Source organism: Cynocephalus volans, chromosome 2 (genome assembly GCF_027409185.1).
Source record: "Cynocephalus volans isolate mCynVol1 chromosome 2, mCynVol1.pri, whole genome shotgun sequence".
In the NCBI taxonomy this organism is placed as follows: Eukaryota; Metazoa; Chordata; class Mammalia; order Dermoptera; family Cynocephalidae; genus Cynocephalus; species Cynocephalus volans.
The window spans coordinates 47,798,874-47,814,692 of NC_084461.1; the positions used below are offsets into that span (position 1 = coordinate 47,798,874).

The following is a 15,819-nucleotide window of genomic DNA, read 5'->3' on the forward strand; positions in this document are numbered from 1 at the left end:
TGAAAGAAACCCAGAAAGAGTGAGAGGGACATATGAAAAGGGCCTTTGGTCAGGATATAGGCAGTACACAGAGACCCACTCCTCACTCTCATTCCTCCCTGCAATTTCCTGCCATTGCTCCCCATTGGTTGAATTGACTCAGAAACAAGAGGGCAAGGGAGTCTACTGATGTGCAAACTGGTCAGTCCCCCACGGTGTGGAGTGAATCTGGAGGGGCTACAAAGGACATCCAGTGCACTCTCTTCTCAGTACCTTGCCTCATTTTCTTCAGGGCATTAATTGCTGTTTGACTTTATTTGTTTACTTAGCATCTGTCTCCCATATTAGAGCCTGGGACATAGTAGGTGCTCAATAAATTGCTGAAAGATCGTGTCGTGTCTCATTTTGAACTCAAGAAGTTACAATCCATCCTGGGACACATGCCCTACTTGTGCATTTTTTAAGACATTTGTGTTAAAGATTATCTTTCCTACATGGTATTTTTGTGATTTGCAGCATAAATGGGCTTTAAATGGAAAAATACAGCACATACATTCTTATCCTCAATTGGATAGTGTATTTGAGGAAACTGGAAACAACAGGAAGCAGGGAAAAGAGAAGAAGAGGGTAATTTTGGACAGTAGCACATCTCCATGCTTACCAATGCTGAACTTTGGCTTGCTATATATATAATAAAATTGTCTGCCAATCTGTTGCTCCTCATTCATCTGTATTAAAATTTTTATGTAAACCATTAAAGACATAGATGATCTAAAGAACACTATTAACAAGCATGACTAATTAATATTTACAGAACACTAAACCCAACAAGTACAGGATACACACGCTTTTCAACTGCGCATGGCACATTCACCAAGATAGAATATATGCTGGGACATAAAACAAGTCAATAAATGTAAAAGAAATGAAATAATACATGTTTTCTAACCACAACAGAATTAAAAACTAATTGCAATAACATATCTAGAAATCGTAAATATTTGGAAATTAGAAACACAATTCTAAGTAATCTCAAAAAAGAAATCATATGGGAAATCTAAAAATACATAGTACAGAACCAAAAATACAACATATAAAAATTCCTGGGATTCAGCTAAAGTAATGCTTGGAAGGAAATTCATAACTTCAGATGTTTATATTAGAAGAGAAGAAAGAACTAAAATCAGTGACCTAAAATTCTACTTTAAAAAACTAGAAAAAGAAGAGCAAAGTAAACCCACAGTAATTAGAAAATACAAAATAATAAAGATAAGAACAGAAATCAATAAAATAAAAAGTAACAATAGTGAAAATTAATAAAGTCAAAAGCAATTTCTTTTGCAAGATTTACAAATACCCAATGACAGTGATGAAGAAGAAAAGAGAACACAAATTACCAAAGTCAGGAACAAAAGTGGGGTTATTACTATAAATCATAAAAGATATTAGAAGGATAGTAAGATAATATTTATGAACAATTTTATGCCAACAAATTTGACAACTTAGACAAAATGCACAAATTTCATGAAAAATAAAACTTACCAACCTGACACAAGATAAACAGAAATTTTGAATAGCCCTATACTTTTAAAAGAAACTGAATTCATTATCAAAGAAAACTACAAGCCCAGATGGTTTCCCTGGTATATTCAAGCTGAAAACTAAAAGAATGTCAAAATAAATATGGGATGACAATATCATATATAAAGACCTATAGGGTCTGACCAAAAAGGTACTCATAACTGAGTAGAGATATCTCAGAAATCCAAGGATGGTTCAACATTTGACGATGTATAATTCACTACATTAACTTGAGCCGGCCCGTGGCTCACTTGGGTGAGTGTGAGGCTGATAACACCAAGGCCATGGGTTCGGATCCCTATAGAGGGATGGCCAGTTTGCTCATTTGGGAGAGCGTGGTGCTGACAACACAAAATCAAGGGTTAAGATCCCCTTACCGGTCATCTTTTTTTTTTTTTTTTAAAGTTCAAAGAGAACTATATGGTCATCTCAATAAGCAGAGAAAAGTATTGATATTCCTCATTCCTTTAAAATTTAAGACAAAAATTCTTGGAAAGCTAAAAATAGAAGAGAACTTTTAAAAACTCCATAAAGTATTACTACCAGAAAATTACAGTAAATATTAAATTTGAAGGTAAAACCTTAGAAATAGATGTAGAGTAGACTTATACAATTAATATGGGCAAATCTCCAAGATATACTTTTGAATAAATAAAAGAAGTTGCAGATACTTATAGTATTTTTAAAACACTCACATAAAATACTGTATTTTCTATGGAAACATACACAAGTATACAAACAAAAGTTAAGACTGGCAGAAAACACATCAGTCTAACAACTTCCGAGGAAAGAAGGCAAGGACCAGGATTGGTGGAAGTAGAGGGTGTAAATAGGGTTTGGTTAAAGGGGACTTCAGCTTTAACCACCATATTTCTCTTATAAGAAGAATGCTGTTCTCATGAATTACTCAGCTAACCCAAAATTAATTTTTATCACAAATATAAAAAAGAACTAGAATTATATACAAACCTTTTTTTTTTTTTTTTTCAAACAAGTACATTACTATAGGTAAGGATTCAACTAGTCCTTTTCGGTTCTTTGTAATGTATGCCATTTATTAATACATCCTGGAACTGAACTGACTCCATGAAGCATACTTACCAGAAAATTACAGTAAATATTAACCTTGAAATGAAACCTTAGTAGAATGAAATAGACTTATACAAACGAATATGGGTACACCTCCAAGATGTGTTTCTCAGCGAGAACGCTGAGGAAGAGAGAGGAAGAGCTGAGCAGGGACACAGAGCGTGCAGAAAACAGAGCAGACGGATGCTCACGGGAATCAGCAGCCGGGCCCAGAGGGAAGGCGGGGGGCAAGCCAGGAGGGAGGAGCCAGGTGGTCAGCAGTTGCGATGCGTCCCTCCAGGACGGAATGCCCTCTGCAGCCCTGTGACAGCTGTGTACGCGCGCGCGCGAAAGTACGCGAATGACTGGAGAAAAGAACAAGTAGTAAAGGGCCTCCTTCCAGCTCTACGCGCCTCTGATTCAGAGAGGAGGTCAGTAAAGGGGAAGGCAGGGAGCCCTGGGCCAGAGGAGCCAGGCGGTGCCAGGAGCACAGAGGCCAGAGACCAGGGAGGGCGGGACGCGGCGGCCCCCGCTCCTCCCCTGGCAGGGGCGGGCCCGAGACCGCGGCCCGCCTCTCCTGTGCCGTCCTCGTCACGGCACCGCGGGGCCGCCATGCCGGCACGCCTGCTGCGCGGCCTGCGGCAGCGCTGGCGCCGTTACAAGTACCGCTTCGTTCCTTGGATCGCACTTAACCTAAGCCACAACCCGAGGTGAGAAGTCGGGGCGGCCGGACCTCGGGAGTCCTCTTTCAGCCCCCGGGCACCGCCACTGTTGCCGGCCCAGAGGTGGCCCAGGAGCCTAAGGAGGGCGGAACCTGAGTCCGCGTAGTGGCCTGAGGAGGGCGGAGCCTGAGGTCGCGCGTAGTGGTTTGAGGTGGGCGGAGCGTCAGGTGGATGGGCGGGGCCAGAGGTTGTGTAGTCGTTTGAGGAGGGCGGAGTCTGAGGCGGGTGGGACCCGAGGCTGGCGGAGCGGAGGTAGAGTCAGGCGGCGGGGCTCCTGAAGTGGCGTTGGCCTTAGATGGGCGGAGCCTGAGGTGTCTTCCCAGTGTCCACCGCGCCGCGAGGTTGCGCTCGGCTCATTGTGGGTGTTCTCGCTTTTCGTCTCGCTGGGGCACCTGTATCTGCGGCAAGAAATAGAAACTTCGTAAAAAGAAGACCCTTCCCGCGTGAGAGCGTGTGGCCAGGGCGTAGTTGGGAGCTTAAACTTCCTCATAAAGGCCAAACCAAGGTTTATTTTCACAGCTCCCTACAAGTAATTTCTGTGGTGAAAGCAACCCAGCTCGGCTGTGAGGATAACAGCTGCGAGTCGCAAAAAGCGACTACAAGCACGTCGGCGCGTTGGGTTTATGATACGGGGTCGGTCCCACGAGCTGGTGGGTCGCCGCGGGGCCGTGGCAGCGCCGGCTTTATTAAGGGCGTGCTGGTGACCTGCAAGAAGGCAGCACGGTGCTCACCGGACGGGCAAAACAGTCTCCGCCGAAGGCCAGGTTCCGAAAAACCGGGAAACCAAAGAATTCTCCCAATGTTTCATACGACGGAGACTGTGCAGGTGAATCATTACTACAGAACTGAGGCAGGAATTGCTTCCTCTTCATTCAGAAGTAAAAGTAATACTTAGTACAAAAAATAATAGAGGTATGGAAATAAAAGTGACGCAGTCGATCATTAAAAAAGTTAGTAGTCCTGGAAGAGAACGTGGCAAAGTATATAATGTTAACATAGATTTGTGTTTGAAACTGCACGCCTATTAGAAAGGCCGCACCAGTCTGAGGATTCTCATCGTGTGATGATATTCAAGCTGCTGCTGGGTGTGGTGGGGAATACAGCTGAGCGACATTTCTCCTTCTGGCTCTCCCAGTTACCAGCTTTAGGACTTTGGGCAAGCTCCCTAACATCTCCAAGCCTCAGTTTCCTTGTCTGCAAAAGTGGGATAATGTTTAAGTGCCTAACAGCATTTATTTTAGTACAGGATGGGACTTTCATAAATATTGGCCTCTTGAGCAGGCATTGTTTTGGGAATTAGGTAACTATAGCTACCCCAAATAATTCTTTTCTGAACTTATTTTATGCCCTTCGAATGCATAAGGATAATCATGAAGCCTAGTAACCCAGAAAGCATCAAGACAGTCTGGCTTTTATTAGTTGAAGGGTAGTGAATAGAAACTTTTCCCATTTTCAGGACCCTCCGATATGTTCCAGAAGAATCCAAAGACAAAGTTATCTCAGATGAAGATGTCCTAGGAACATTACTGAAAGTTTTCCAGGCCCTGTTCTTAAATGATTTCAGTAAACAGTCAGATATCTTGACTGTGCTTCCAGAGCCTGTTAAATCAAAATATCAAGATCTGCTGGGAGTTCAGCATCAAAGGGTGAAACTGCTTGAAAACATACATCAACAGCAAGACATCTTTAAACCAGAAGAAATTCTTTATACGACATTGGGTTTCAGTGTTGCCCGAGCAAGTAGCTCATTGATTTCTGCTGGAAAAGGTGTCTTCGTTACTAAAGGATTGGTACCAAAAGGCGCGGTTGTATCTATGTATCCTGGTAACAGCACGATCAGTACTTTGTCAACAGTTTCTTACAGACAGATAAATATAAGTTTAATAAAATGCCTAGCCTTGTAATACTTAGAATAAGGGGCTGAATTGGAAACTCAGGTTTCCATAGATTTTTAAAATTTTAATTTGGAAATTAACTGTTATGTGTTAGAAAGTATCTTGGAGTTTTGTTGGGGTAAATGCATTTTTCTTTTGAGGAAATCTTTCTAGTCAGTGTTCAAATTTAGAACTTAGTATGGCCCACTTTGACAAATTACTAAGAAAGCACTAGAGAATAAGTCAGTTTGTCTTTGTTAATTGATAACCAAATATAAAAATGGGGTGGGTTAAAACATAAATGATAGAATTTAAACTCATATATCACTGAATATAGATCTTTCTGCTGTTTCTATACTTGGAAAGTACAGCAGCTTCCTTGTAAAAGATCTTTGACTAGAATGCTTAGTAGAATATGTTATTTGTTAAGCTAGCATTGTTATTTGGTATAGTTTAAAGTATGTGTGTGTGTGTGTGTGTGTGTGTGTGTGAATATTTGAGTCACATAGACCTATGTTTTTAAAAAGTCATTCTGCTATTTTCTAATTTTACACCCCTAAGCGAGTCTCAGTTTCTTCCTGTACCACTAAACTCTGTAAAGACTAAATAGAACAAGCCAGCAAACAAATTAATACTAAAATAAATTTAATAAATAGATTAACATGCTTGGCACATAAAAAGAACCCAGTAAATATTTTCTTCTTTGCTTCTTTGCCAGTGAAAGGAAAAAAAACCTGAATGTCATATCTATCTATTCCCATATATGTCTACATTATTTATTAACAAAATACATTTTTTAAAAGACTCCTTAGTAATGTGAATCATACTCCACTTTAAAAAAATATATATGACTTTGTGAAACAGCCTAAAATGTGATGTTCTTGTTATCAGTAACCAAGATAGTCATATTTTACTCTGCTGTGTGGACAAGTTGTTCTATGCTTCATCTGCTATTGGGCACTCACTCTTGAAAGGGGGAAAGTAACTAAAGAGAATGCATGTTCTAGATTGGAGGCGAAATGTCAGAAAAAGGTGGAGGAATTAAAACAAATTCTTCCATTTTGTGTTTATGTTCCAGAGAAAGGTCCTTATCACGATGTTTACGATTTTTACATGTTGCTATAATATGTCTTTGTCTTATTGTATAATAGGTACAGTATATCAGAAGTATGAGCCAATCTTTTTCCAGTCTATTGGAAATCCATTTATTTTTAGATGCCTGGATGGGGTACTCATTGATGGAAATGACAAAGGAATATCCAAAGCCGTGTACAAGTAAGTGATACCCATGTTCAAATTTAGTTATGGGAGACGGAACCACACTTACCTCAGTGATTATGACCAACAGCATTTAAATAAAAATCTATTTGTAGCTACTGTGTGGTAACTCAGTTGCCCTATTGGTTAGCCAATTTTTTTTTTTTTTTTTTTTTTTTTTTTTTAAGAGAAATTGCACTTGTTTAGCTCTAGGGTTAATTTTGGATTTTTGATTCTATTTTAAGGTGCAGAAGAACAATCCCTTAGTTAACCCTTTCATCTCTTTCAGATCTTGCAATGGTAGGGATCGACTTGGTCCTTTAAAAATGAGTGATAGTACATGGCTAACATCAGAAATTAATAATCCACTGGCTGTAGGACAATATGTCAACAATTGTTCAAATGGTAAGTTGGCATCATGGTGGGGCTGTGAGATGAGATAAAGCAATGGTTAATTCTCCTCCTTTGCCAAATGACTGAGTGCCAAGGCAGTTGAGTGTAACATCTCAAATATTCAGAATCCTTAAGCAACTATAACTTTTTGAGGGAACATTTTACAGAGAAAATTTGGGGAAATAATGATATACATTATTTGGAATTTTTAAATTTACTATTTTTGTTCTGATTTTGCAGTGTATATAGGCAATTGTTAACTGCCCTTTTGATCATTATTATTTTAGCATTTCTAATAGTTAACTGAGATTATTTTTGTCAGTGCCTCAATATTATTTTGTCACTGTCTTATAATCACTAGACTGGTATTACCTTTCTCTTGCTAAGTTTGTGAGCCACTTATCTTCTTTAGGACTTGACTTTCCCATAAGTAAAAGTTTGATCATCTGGCTACATTTAGCATAAGCTTTGGCGTTAGGGAGACATGAATTCAAAGCCTGATTATTATACTTAATCTTTAACCTTTCTGAGCCTCTATTTCCTGAAGTATGAAAAGTAAACAATGAAATATATACATGCGTGTTTATTATATATGGTTATATATACAGAATCTAAACATGTTTATTATATATGTTGTATGTATAAAAAGTAGATAATAAAACAAGTTTAAATAAAATTTAATTTTATAATATTTTATAATATTTTTAAATGTATTATTTGTTTTTTACCATATGTATAAATATATACCATATATATGAGGGTACTTCAAAAGTTCATGGAAAAATGGAAGTCAAAGATAATACCAATCTTTTCATGAACTTCTTGAAGACCCCTCGTGTGTATATGTGTGTGTGTGTGTATGTGAGTGTGTGTGTGTGTGTGTGTGTGTGTGTGTATATATATATATACTGTGTAACAGAACATAATAGTAATTATTATTTTGACTGTGTTTTGATAATTTAGAAACCATACATCAAGTGTCATTCAGTACTGTTTTCCATGACCTCGTATCATGGCTCTTTTTCTAAAAATTATGTGCTTGTTCCTAGACAGAGCCGCTAATGTCTGTTATCAGGAATTTGATGTGCCTGCAGTTTTCCCTATAGAACTGAAGCAATATCTTCCAAACATTACCTACAGCTATGACAAACAAAGGTTAGTCTTCTAAAAAAGCATTTCCTATCTTCTGTTTTATGCTGTACTGCAAAATATAATTTTTCTAGGACAAAGCTATATAGAATTTGGGGTAAAATTTTTTTTAGGTGAAAAATTATGAGTAACTTAGATTTTTATGTTAGTCACACCTTAATGTGTTAATGTAGGCTTACTTGAAATTAAAAATTTTCCTTTAAATTAGCCCATTCTTATTATTATTACCCATTTTTATTCTATGTAGTTCTTTATAAGTATTGACTTTAAAGTTTTTTTCAAGCTATTTTGTTTTTCCTATTCCAAAATCTTCACATACGTTTTTAATCACTTCAAGTATCATGTTCTCTATCTTACAAGAGAACATCCAATTGAAGAAAGGGGCCAACTTACACTTATTTCTTTTGTTCATTTCACTATTAGGTTCTGAAACCTAATAGTGAAAAAAAAGGATGTATCTTCAGAAGATACATATTTTTAATGTAACTTTTATTTTCTGTTCATTAAGTGGAAAGTCTACCAAGAATACTCAAGTAACAATTTTTAAATATAATTCTGGTGAGCTGAATTCTTTATTCACAATGTTATAAGAAGATATAATCTTTATATCATTTCAGTGGAGTTGCTAGCAAACTTTATTTTACATGCAACCTATTAAATTGTCCTTTTAAGATGAATGATATTTAAAACTTAATACTATACTTAAAACTTGGTAACTTTTGTGTCTCTACATGTATGTGTTTGTGTGTTTAATAATTAGGTTTTCTTAGCCATATATTCTGGGGCATGATCTCATTAGAATTTTGAAGGTGTACATATAACAGTGTCTTACTGTGGTCAGAAAAGTATTTTTTTTTAATTCCAATTAAGTAATGTTTCCATCTTTCAGAACACAAGATAAAAATTACTAAAAGAATGATAAACTGTAATGTCATTTTTAAATCTTTTTGCAAAACTAGTTTTGGAGGTCTAAACATAGAAACAAAGTTTTCAGTTGTACAAACTTATTGATTTGTGGTTTCTATAAATGATATGGAAAAGACATACTATACCTGCATCAGGGATAAGAATTATTTCCTCATGCAAATTGAATACATAAACTAAAATGTAAGGAATCTGAGTACAATTACAGCTATAAAACCTATATTGATTAAAGATAGAAGTTCGTATCTGTTTATACTTCTCCCTTTCGTGTGTTTCTTTTATTTTCAGCCCCCTCCGATGTGTTGTTCTTGTTGCACTTAGAGACATCAAGCAAGGAGAAGAGCTTTTTTCAAACTATTACACAATTGTCAGCTAACTGTGAATAAGAAATTAGGTTTTCTACTCAGATATTGAGTTAATTCTAAGTGTTTTTCGTTAATCACTTTTCTGAGTTCCACCTGTAGAACAAATATTTTGAGATCTAATTGGAGTAGGAATATTTTGTTACTAATATTATATTTATGTTCCAATTTCATGACAAAAGCTATTTGCTTCATTACAATTTCAAATTGGTAATGCAATTCCAATTTTAATTGGTTTTCACCTAAATACACAGCAGCTTATTAAATTAAAACCTACTACTTGAACTTATGATTTCAGTTTTTCTTGTTTATTTGGTATATCTCTGTGGTGCTTTATAAAATTTTAGCCAAGCACCAGCAATTCTTAGAGTATCGTTGATGTGTACAAACTTCTGTAAAAATTTTATTATTACGGAATAAAGTCAAAAATACCTGTTGTGTTGCCATGAGTAAATTGGTAGGTGTATATATAATTTAAAGATTGTTCAAGCAGGGAAATATGAAGTGATTATACTATTTTCTCTACTCTTTGAATATTTTCACACCAAAAAAAGGGGGGGGGAGGGAGGAAGAGTGTGAGAGAGACTGTTTTAGCACGGGAATACAGTTAAAAGATAGTGTCGGTGGCAGGAACACCACCTATTCCTCATGTCTCAATTCCATGTGGAGGGCTTCCATTAGTAATGCTTTTAGCCTCTCTCTCCACCCATTGGAGGAAGAGTGCCTTTCTGAAAGTATCTTTGGAGAACTAGGAACCCATGGCTCACACCCTTCTAGTCCTTTATCTGTGGACTCTGCCTGCCAGAAGAATGTGTCCTGAGCTGTTCTCTGCTTTGTGCAGGGAGTAACCTGTAGCCAGCCCAGCCAGTAACAGAATCTAAGTCTAGTTCTCTGCTTTGTGCAGGGAGTAACCTGTAGCCAGCCCAGCCAGTAACAGAATCTAAGTCTAGTTCAGAGGTGGAGTATTAGCAAGCCAACCCGGCCACAGCACTGAAGCCACCTTCCCCAGAGTTTTATTACTAATAGTTACTTTGATCTCTATTGACCTGACTCCTGCTCCAACTCTTAGTTCCAAACTTGGAACTGGAAGGAGGGTGTGTTATTTATTGGGCCCCTCAAATCCTCATGGAACCTGTATAACCAGATTCTGACAACCTTCACTGCTATGCCACCAGCTTTACTCACCTCATTAATTGCAATCTCAAAAACTTAATTGCCTTCCCTGTTTCCACTCTTGCCCCGCTTATAGAATATAGCACCAGGACTGATTACTTTATATGAAAGTCAGATCTTGACACTCCCCTGCTCAAACCCCCCTTATGGCATGGAGTAAATATTAAGTCCTTCACAAACATGACTGCTCATTCCATCAGATCTCATCTCTTGCTTTCCTACTTGCTCACTCCACCCCAGCCACACACACTTGCCTCCTGGCCCCTCCTTGAACTGGCCAGGCACATTCTCTCCTCGGGGCTTTTGCACTTCTCTCTGCCTACAGATTTTCCCCAGATAGCCAGATAGCCTGTTTGCTCCCTTTCTGTCACCTTCTCAATGAGGAGCCTTGCCTAACAACTCTACTGAAATTTACAATCCCGACTCCCACTGCTGAAACCCCCCCATCCACTTTCCCATTTTTCTCCGTAGCTCTTATTATGGATTATTCTGCTTCCACAAGGCTTCTCCTCCCTCTCCTAAAGCCTATGTAGCTCTCATATAGCACTTGACTGTGTTCTTGGCTGTATGCAAAATACTTGTGCTTATTCCCCCTCTGAAGGCACTTCTGTGCATCTATCCACCATACCCTATACATTATGGCCCTTTGGTGTCTGAGAATGAAGGAATATGGTTTAGACAAGTAGCCAAAGCAGAGGAGTCAAGGTTTTGGCTTTCATTGTATCCTGTTTGTTCTTAGTCTTGTACAAAATTTGGATATTACGTGCAGTCTGATCATTGCATATTAAGAATGGAACTAGAGAAAGCTCTGGTCAGAGCAAATGAAATAGGACAAGCTTGTGAAATGAGGCTAAGACAAGATCTTTAGCTTAAAAAGATGGAGGCTGAAAGATATGAATAGAGGTGATGAAACTGGGATAGTAGAGATAAGAAAGACTAGTTGACCACAATATAGTGCCAAATAATATCTGATAAAATTTCAGATATCATCTTTCTAAAAGACATACTTGCCTAGAACAGTGCTTAAAACATAACATTCACTAAATGTTTCCTGAATTAAACTATTAAGTATAATCCCAACTTTGAGATGTTTAGAATTTTATTAGATGGAAAACTATTAGAGAATTTAAAGAAAACTTATTTTATCTACCAACTTTATTACTTACTTATCAAATAGTTACTACATTTAAAACCAATTTAACAGTAACACAATATCTACCTATTTGGTATTGCTTAAGATTCATTCAATAAAAATCTATTTTGGGCAAATACTCACACAAACCAAGAAAAAAAAGATTTCCAGATTTTTATTTCTGGAACTGTACACCAGGTATTAAAGTACAACAAATACAAAATAATGCTCAAAAAAATCAGTGTTTATGTACAAATATTAAAATCAATCAACAATAGCAACTTCCTCTTGAACATCTGATACTAAAACTTGTTCTGATTGTCACTAATTTATCTCATACAGGGTACTTATTTCAAACTGGGACAATTGGAATCACTGGTCATCTAAGAGGAATATTATTATCTACCATATTTGACAATAAAACTAATAGTTTCCTCCTTTTAGTGAAAAAATTAGGAACTTTTTAAAAAACATAGTAATGTCAATATTTTTATAAATTATTTCAATTTCCATTTGTAGGCAATGTGCTTTGAAACTCTGGGCAAACAATCTCCTTGGTGGTCAGGTTTATTTAGTTTACATTCAAAGTTGAAATAGTCACTAAAGACTTTGGTTAAATTAAATAGAATTACTACACTCTACTACATCTGATGTTCTCAAATATTTATGACCCTCAATTTTAAAAATTAAAAAGGAAACAATTGCACAATTCTTTGACCTAATTGTATAGACTTTTGTATTTTTTAAACAGTATTCTACATCCTTCAAGTAAATTCAGCAGTTGACCATGACAAGAGGAAAACCAAACACTTAAAAAGCTATATGAAAAAGATGAAGTACTACTAACAGAAGTAAAGTATTGCTATGATCACAGCACCAGTTACACTTCTCAATGAGTCCACTGTCCTCTTCAAACTCCCTGTACAAAAAAGATATACCAGCCAGCACTGCAACTGCTCACCATGAATTTTTGGTTTGTTCATACAAAAAATGCGGCAAAGGAAAAAAAGTAGTAAAAAGAATTTATCACAGTTTGTTATAAGAATTGTGCTTAACACTTGATAATAAAGGCATTGTTTCTTCATATGATTGCAGATTAGTTATTTTCATGCTTTCAAACGCAATTCTTTTAATAAACAGTAACAAATTCTCTATTAAGATGTTTAAACGGAGAGAAACCACCAGTAAATCCAGCCTTTAAAAGAAAATTCAATAAATAGCTATTTTACATGGATAAAGTCATAGTGGTACAATTTATGAATGTCACATCAAGCATGCACAAAAATGGTATTATACATGGCAGAAGTAGTCAGAAAATACTGAATTAGAGCTAAAAAGATATGAAGAATTTACACATATATACAAAAATCTTGCAAATTATTGCCTCATTTTAACAAGGAATTAAAAGTAAACGTTACCAGCTAGTTAGCACTCTCTAAGAGGCTAACGTCAGATTGGCATTTAAAAAATCTATTGAACTAGCTGGAATTTATTTTTCTCTCATACCATTTTCTGGATTTTGGTCAAAAATCTTTATTTAAATAACTAAAGTGTCCATTCAACTTGCTGATAATCAAAACTTTAGATAAGAAACATTGTTTCCATCTTATATCAAGATCCCAGCAATGCATAGATAAACTGAATATATTACTGCATCAGCTACTGAGAATGGGTATGTTCATTTAAGTGCAACTGGTATTAGCATTCAGTCATCTTTGTGTAAATTATTTATACAGACCAGCCACTGTAAACCCAGAGTGAAAATTAAAGTTACAACAATGGAAGATTATGGCCAGTATCTTACTAAATTATAAAAAATGTGTTGATTTCAACAAAAGAAATAAGGTTCAAAGTTTAGCACAACACCACAGCAATAAGAAGCGACAACTTGGATAAAAATAACAGAAAGCAACACAGAGCCCAGGCTACCCATTATTTACTGTGTGCACACAGGATTGCTAGACTTTAGATGTATAAATTAGAGACTGATTTTAAGTTATTAATTTAACTACTTTTGTCCACTGTGCTAAATTTTATCGTAAATGTGCTACTGCGTAAACACTTCAAAGCAATCTTCATTAAAATGCTGCAAAGAAAAATAAGAATACACATCATCCAAAACTAAGGATGTCATTGCAGTTCACAGTTTGTATAATAAATACCCTCCCTTTCAATCACAACTAAGATAACTACGTTCTATCTACTCATCAGCACAACCTTGAAGCGACTTACACTTACAAATATAGCAATGCAGCCAAACATTTAAGTTTTTTGCAAAGCAATGCAACTAGAAAAAATCAAAAATTTTAATTAAGACGGTGCAATACAAAAAAGTAATTCTGTTTTAACTGTACTATAAAAGGAAAGCTTATTACATGCTAATACTGTCTTACATATTGTTTGATTCACTTTATAACTTAAAGATGCATATCTATAGAGCAAAAATAGCCAAAGTTTATGACAATGGCTTCTCATTCACAACGTTTGGAATAAAAATAAAAATGAGTTTGAGATGCATTTGAATGTCTATCACTTTTTAAAACTTAAAGTGGTAATGTACCATTCTATCTCAGATAGGAACACACATTTTTCTTCCCAACTATTCAAGCTAAACAAAAAGCTTAAATATACTTCAAGGTTCTACTGCATTATTAATGTATGAAATCTAGAAGTCCCTCTAAATATTAACACTTTGAACTGCAGTGCTACAAACAACTTAAGAGGTGTCCCAAAATGTAAACCATTGAGTGGCAACATCCTAGGCTTTGCAGACTGTGCCTCTGCAAGTCAACTGCCTCAGGATAAACTAAATTATCAATGACTGGTATGATTTTTAAGATTACAATCTTCACAATGGTGGACAAAACCCCATCTGAATACCACATCTTCAAATGCCAAATTTTTAGCCAATAGGTGAAGTTACACAGAAATCTCCCGGCAGTAAAATGACTAATTCTGTGTAAGGTAGCCCTGGTCTAGAATTTTGAAACAGGATCCAAGCAAGTGTCTTCATAATTTGCACACAGTTCCTCGTGCTGGCTTCCATAAAGATGGACTTGCTGTTTTGTAAACGGAAGTGCTCTAGTTGAATAATATGAGAGAAGTTTCCATTTTAAAAAAATCCTTGCATGTTTGTGCAGTTTAAAGAAACCTACCCCTGCTTTTATTAATTAAGATAATAAAACCAAAAAAATGCTACATTGAGCAGGGATCAGGATCATTACCTGTAAACATTGTTATTCCACTGCATCCATTACGGCAAAAGGATTTCCACAAAAAGAGGCCACACCATTCAGTTCAGAACATCTGTGCTGGTTTTGAGCTTGTGGCCTCTGTCTACAGGTTTTAAAATTGGGAATGAGGGCAGTGGGGAACAGAAAAGAATAGAAAAAGAAGGGAGTGGGGAAGAGGTATTGGGGGATGAGGAAGAGACAAGCAGAGCTTAAAGCTGCACCACAGAGTTCAATCTTAGTTCCCAACTCTGCTGATCATAGTTCATTTCCACATTTATGGATTGAAAAATGAAAATACTCTTGATAAATCAAGATATAGTTCTATACATACTGACATCACTGATGTCATAGTGAAAAAGGTTCAAACTTCCAGTGAAAGACTATGCAAACCTGATAGCTCCCCTCAAGTGTACTGGTACTGCACACCCACTGTTTCTGGGCTCCTCACTTGTGTCACTCAGAGTGAAGGGCGGCGTGCTGATGCAGAGCGTGGGCACTGATGAAACCATTGGTCTCGGTGGCAGAGAGACTGCCAAAGTCAGCCACAGAGACTGCCATTTTGGCACTGGTGATGTGATGTGTGTGATTTTCAAAGTCCACACCCAAATTATTTACAGAAACCTCATTCATAAAGGATTCAGGGACAGAAATGCCCATTTTCAATCTCTTTGCTGGTCTTTCTGACTCTTCACTGCATATGTTCATAGGGTTTAGCTCCGAGTGATAAAATCCAGTCTCAAATAAATTAAAACAATCACTTTCCCCATTGCTGGGCAGGGTGAGTAACTCTTCCGTTACAACAGGCACATGATTTACTTGTCCACGGGGTGTGTTGCCCAGTGGAGGAAAGCTATCATCCAAACAATTCACTTCTGTGGGGTTGCAGGCAGTTGCTACACTGTTGGTCAAAGCTAAAAAGAAATGGAAAATGGTTTAAGTAAGTGGTCCTATGACATGAAACAAAGAGGACAT

General features: G+C 36.8%; 2 protein-coding genes across 3 annotated transcripts in view; one reads left to right on the forward strand and one right to left on the reverse strand.

Annotated features, from left to right (window-relative positions):
* Window positions 1–3,207: 3,207 nt before the first annotated feature.
* On the forward strand, window positions 3,208–9,739 carry SETD9 (SET domain containing 9). Of its 2 annotated transcripts, none has more exons than XM_063086954.1 (6): window positions 3,208–3,338; window positions 4,807–5,117; window positions 6,376–6,499; window positions 6,771–6,886; window positions 7,924–8,029; window positions 9,236–9,739. In XM_063086954.1, the coding sequence occupies exons 1-6, from the start codon at window positions 3,241–3,243 to the stop codon at window positions 9,321–9,323; spliced, it is 843 nt and encodes a 280-aa protein (XP_062943024.1). In that variant the 5' UTR covers window positions 3,208–3,240; the 3' UTR covers window positions 9,324–9,739. The 2 variants fall into 2 exon arrangements, with proteins under 2 accessions (XP_062943024.1, XP_062943023.1); XM_063086953.1 differs by having other exon boundaries at window positions 4,807–5,174; window positions 9,236–9,738.
* Window positions 9,740–11,767: 2,028 nt separating this feature from the next.
* MIER3 (MIER family member 3) overlaps window positions 11,768–15,819 on the reverse strand; it is a 30,260-nt gene continuing 26,208 nt past the window's right edge. The window contains exon 13 of the mRNA XM_063086792.1: window positions 11,768–15,758. Coding sequence (XP_062942862.1) covers window positions 15,301–15,758 — 458 coding nt within the window. The 3' untranslated portion in view covers window positions 11,768–15,300. The remainder of the gene's footprint in view (window positions 15,759–15,819) is intronic.

Coding starts and splice junctions, on each gene's coding strand:
- SETD9 (XM_063086953.1), top strand. CDS start 3,241: ATGCCGGCACGCCTGCTGCGCGGCCTGCGGCAGCGCTGGCGCCGTTAC. Junction 5,175..6,375: donor GGTTGTATCTATGTATCCTG/GTAACAGCACGA, acceptor ATTGTATAATAG/GTACAGTATATCAGAAGTAT. Junction 8,030..9,235: donor TACAGCTATGACAAACAAAG/GTTAGTCTTCTA, acceptor TTTTATTTTCAG/CCCCCTCCGATGTGTTGTTC.